The sequence below is a fragment of the Nematolebias whitei genome, unplaced genomic scaffold (assembly GCF_014905685.2).
Source record: "Nematolebias whitei isolate Nwh7 unplaced genomic scaffold, NemWhi1 Nwh_scaf_831, whole genome shotgun sequence".
In the NCBI taxonomy this organism is placed as follows: Eukaryota; Metazoa; Chordata; class Actinopteri; order Cyprinodontiformes; family Rivulidae; genus Nematolebias; species Nematolebias whitei.
The window spans coordinates 2,420-5,670 of NW_023619376.1; the positions used below are offsets into that span (position 1 = coordinate 2,420).

The following is a 3,251-nucleotide window of genomic DNA, read 5'->3' on the forward strand; positions in this document are numbered from 1 at the left end:
CATAGACCCAGGGCTGCAGACTTCTGTTCCAAAAAATAAAAATAAAAAATAGGGCCATGCGATCCAATTATAAAATGATTTGTATACTAATAAAAATTTGACCACCCTGCAGTGTTTTGTCAAGTTACAAAGAAATTATTTGTTGACTTCTGAAAAGAGCTGTAACTTTATTTTCCATAAAAATTTTAGATTTTTTTCAAAAGTATTTTTTATGTCTAACAAATGTTTATGCAGAAATGGCTGCTAAAACCTGCTAGAATGGCTCATCTACAGTTTGGTGTATACATTTGTGAACTTTGTATAATAATACAGTAACTCAAGGAGTACGTCTTTAATATTTAAAAATAAAAAAAAATGCATTAAACTAACAGGAAAATGGTCTAAGATTGTCTAAAGGTCTAAAAAGATGGTCTAACACGTTTCACACAATTTATAAAAGAAAACGGTGAAATACAAATAGTTTCACTCAGTGACTGCTGCAACAATGTCCAATAAGAATGTGATTTTCCATTTTTAATATTTATTTCCATTAGAGCATAACAGGTTTTGAATTATTCTTTATGTTCCAATTCCTAAAGCATACAAAAGTAAATCAATCTTCAGCCCCAGTGATCTAAACATTAGAGGTCCAATTGAGATTTGACTTGGAAGAAGCTGCAGGAAAAAAGCAACCAACAGTTTCAATAACTGGTTCATCTTTGAGTCAGCGGTCTGGTTGATGGTATTGCCGAGGTGTTGGGAGTGAACATCCTATGCAGCTGAAGACAGCTCGTCTTCGATGTCAGCCATGATGCTGTGTATCCAAAGGTCCTGCTTCAGTGAAGTGTCCACCAGGTAAACTGCCAATCTGCGCTCCCACAGTTCACCTTTAACCTCTGGCACATCACGCACGCTCTCCACCTGCGCTACCAGTGCCTTCTTCTCCACATGATTCCTGAACAACATGGAGGCCTCCTCTGACCAGTGGTGGCGCGTCACACCTGTATGATGAATGGAAATGACTAAGTGAACAACAATGAGGTGCTCAAATCATGAAACTTTCTATTAAGGTGGAGAAAATGTTTGCGGCTGCAGCCATAAGCATTGATTAAAGCAGAAAAAAATATAGATTTTGACTGAAATTTTTCTCTGCACCTAGAGATATAATTTTGACAATTTTGACATGCATAGTCCCTCACTGCTTTGCAGTTTGACATTCGTGGACTAGCTCTTTAACGGTTTTTCAATAATTGTCAACTTTAACATTACTCACATAAATGGGACAGTATGAGATAAAAAGTTAAGGAAAAAATACTTCAGACAGGCGCCACCATTTTGTATTTTCTTTTAATGAGCCTACATTGTAAGGCCAGTCAAAAGAACTACATTACCCAGAAGTCAACAGTGCTTCCGGCCACTGCTTTCTGCCAAATGGAGGGAAAGTTTCGCAACACAAATCTATGCCATCTATGAAGCACACAGAACTGGCAGGAAAAGTGCAAATAATCCTGAAGTTCAATTATCCACGTGCACATCAGCTTGGATGGACCCAAATGGCTTCATCGCTGCAGGGTAGGTCTGCAGAACCAGAACAGAGTCCAACCGGAACAGAGCTGCTGTTCTGCAGAGCTGGTGAGTAAAAATGTGCAGTACATACACATACACTGTTAAAATGATGGAGGTTTAAGAGTTTAGAATATTGCAAGAGAAAAATATTTCTCATAGCGGCACGGTGGAGCAGTTGGTAGAGCAGTCGCCTTTCAGTGAGGTCAAATCCCGGCCAGGGACCATTCTGGGTAGAGCTGTCATTTCTAACCCAAACCCGGACCTACCCGACCCAGATTCGGACCGGGCCATAATAATGTGCTTAATGTGCAGGCCGGGTCGGAGTCTGGCTTTTTATTGTGTCAGGGACACAGGCGGATGACAATCCAATTATATGTCAACATGACTTGCCAGACTGTCACCAGCTGCGCGCGGCCATTTCACCACGTGCTGACCGGTCGGTTGAAAGAGGTAAAAAGTTCAGTTAAGCTTCAGATGGACTACTGCCAGCGATCTATCAGCCCAAATGGAAGTTCATTCAGCTGCTGCACTCAGCGGACGCACGCAGCCAACGACCCAAACAAGTGAGATCACAAAATATCCGACTTGTCAGAGCAGGATGCAGGCAGAAGCAGGGGAAGCATTTAATGCGCTTTGACGGGCCCTCAGCTCCGATCTTCTTCCCCATTTACTCAGCAGCGCACTAACCCTTTGAATAAATGGGGTCAGAAAATTAGAATATCATGAAAAAGTTGATTTATTTCAGTCATTCCATTCAAAAAGTGAAACTTGTATATTATATTCATTCATTACACACAGACCGATATATTTCAAATGTTTATTTCTTTTAATGTTGATTATTATAACTGACAACTAATGAAAACCTCAAATTCAGTATCTCAGAAAATTAGAATATTACTTAGGGATTTTTTAGAAATGTTGGCCAAATGAAAAGATTGAACATGAAAAGTATGAGCATGTAACATTTTTCAGTCAGGTCATCTGGACAGTTTCTGTTTTTGCTGAAACGTTTCACCTTCCATCCGGAAGGCTTCATCAGTCAGGGAAACAACACAAAACTGATTCTCCCCCCAAACAGCTTACTCCAAAGTGGAACAAACCAGTTATGTTGGTGCTAAGATGGTGTCTTTGGCACGCCCCCTCCTCTTGTGCCAGCCCTCTTCCTCATCGACAGTCATGTCAAACTGGTTCAAAACCAAAAAGGTCCATGCTCAATAATTATTGGATTATTGAGCATGGACCTTTTTGGTTATGAGCATGTACAGCACTCAGTACTTAGTTGGGGCTCCTTTAGCCTGGATTACTGCAGCAATGCGGCATGGCATGGAGTCGATCAGTCTGTGGCACCGCTCAGGTGTTATGAGAGTCCAGGATGCTCTGATAGTGGCCTTCAACTCTTCTGAATTGTTGGGTCTGGTGTATCACATCTTCCTCTTCACAATACCCCACAGATTTTCTATGGGGTTATGGTCAGGCAAGTTTGCTGGCCAATTAAGAACAGGGATACCATGGTCCTTAAACCAGGTACTGGTAGCTTTGACACCATGTGCTTTTGCCTGGTCCTGTTGGAAAATGAAACTGCATCTCCATAAAGTTGGTCAGCAGCAGGACGCATGAAGTGCTCTAAAACTTCCTGGTAGACAGCTGCGTTGACCTTGGACCTCAGAAAACACAGTGGACCAACACCAGCAGATGAAATGCCCCCC

The 3,251-nt window shown here is 41.5% G+C and overlaps 1 protein-coding gene across 1 annotated transcript in view; it reads right to left on the bottom strand.

Annotated features, from left to right (window-relative positions):
* Positions 1 to 681: 681 nt before the first annotated feature.
* LOC119429390 (tudor domain-containing protein 7A-like) overlaps positions 682 to 3,251 on the bottom strand; it is a 5,000-nt gene continuing 2,430 nt past the window's right edge. The window contains exon 3 of the mRNA XM_037697026.1: positions 682 to 980. Within this exon, the coding sequence (XP_037552954.1) occupies positions 751 to 980 (230 nt within the window). The 3' untranslated portion in view covers positions 682 to 750. The remainder of the gene's footprint in view (positions 981 to 3,251) is intronic.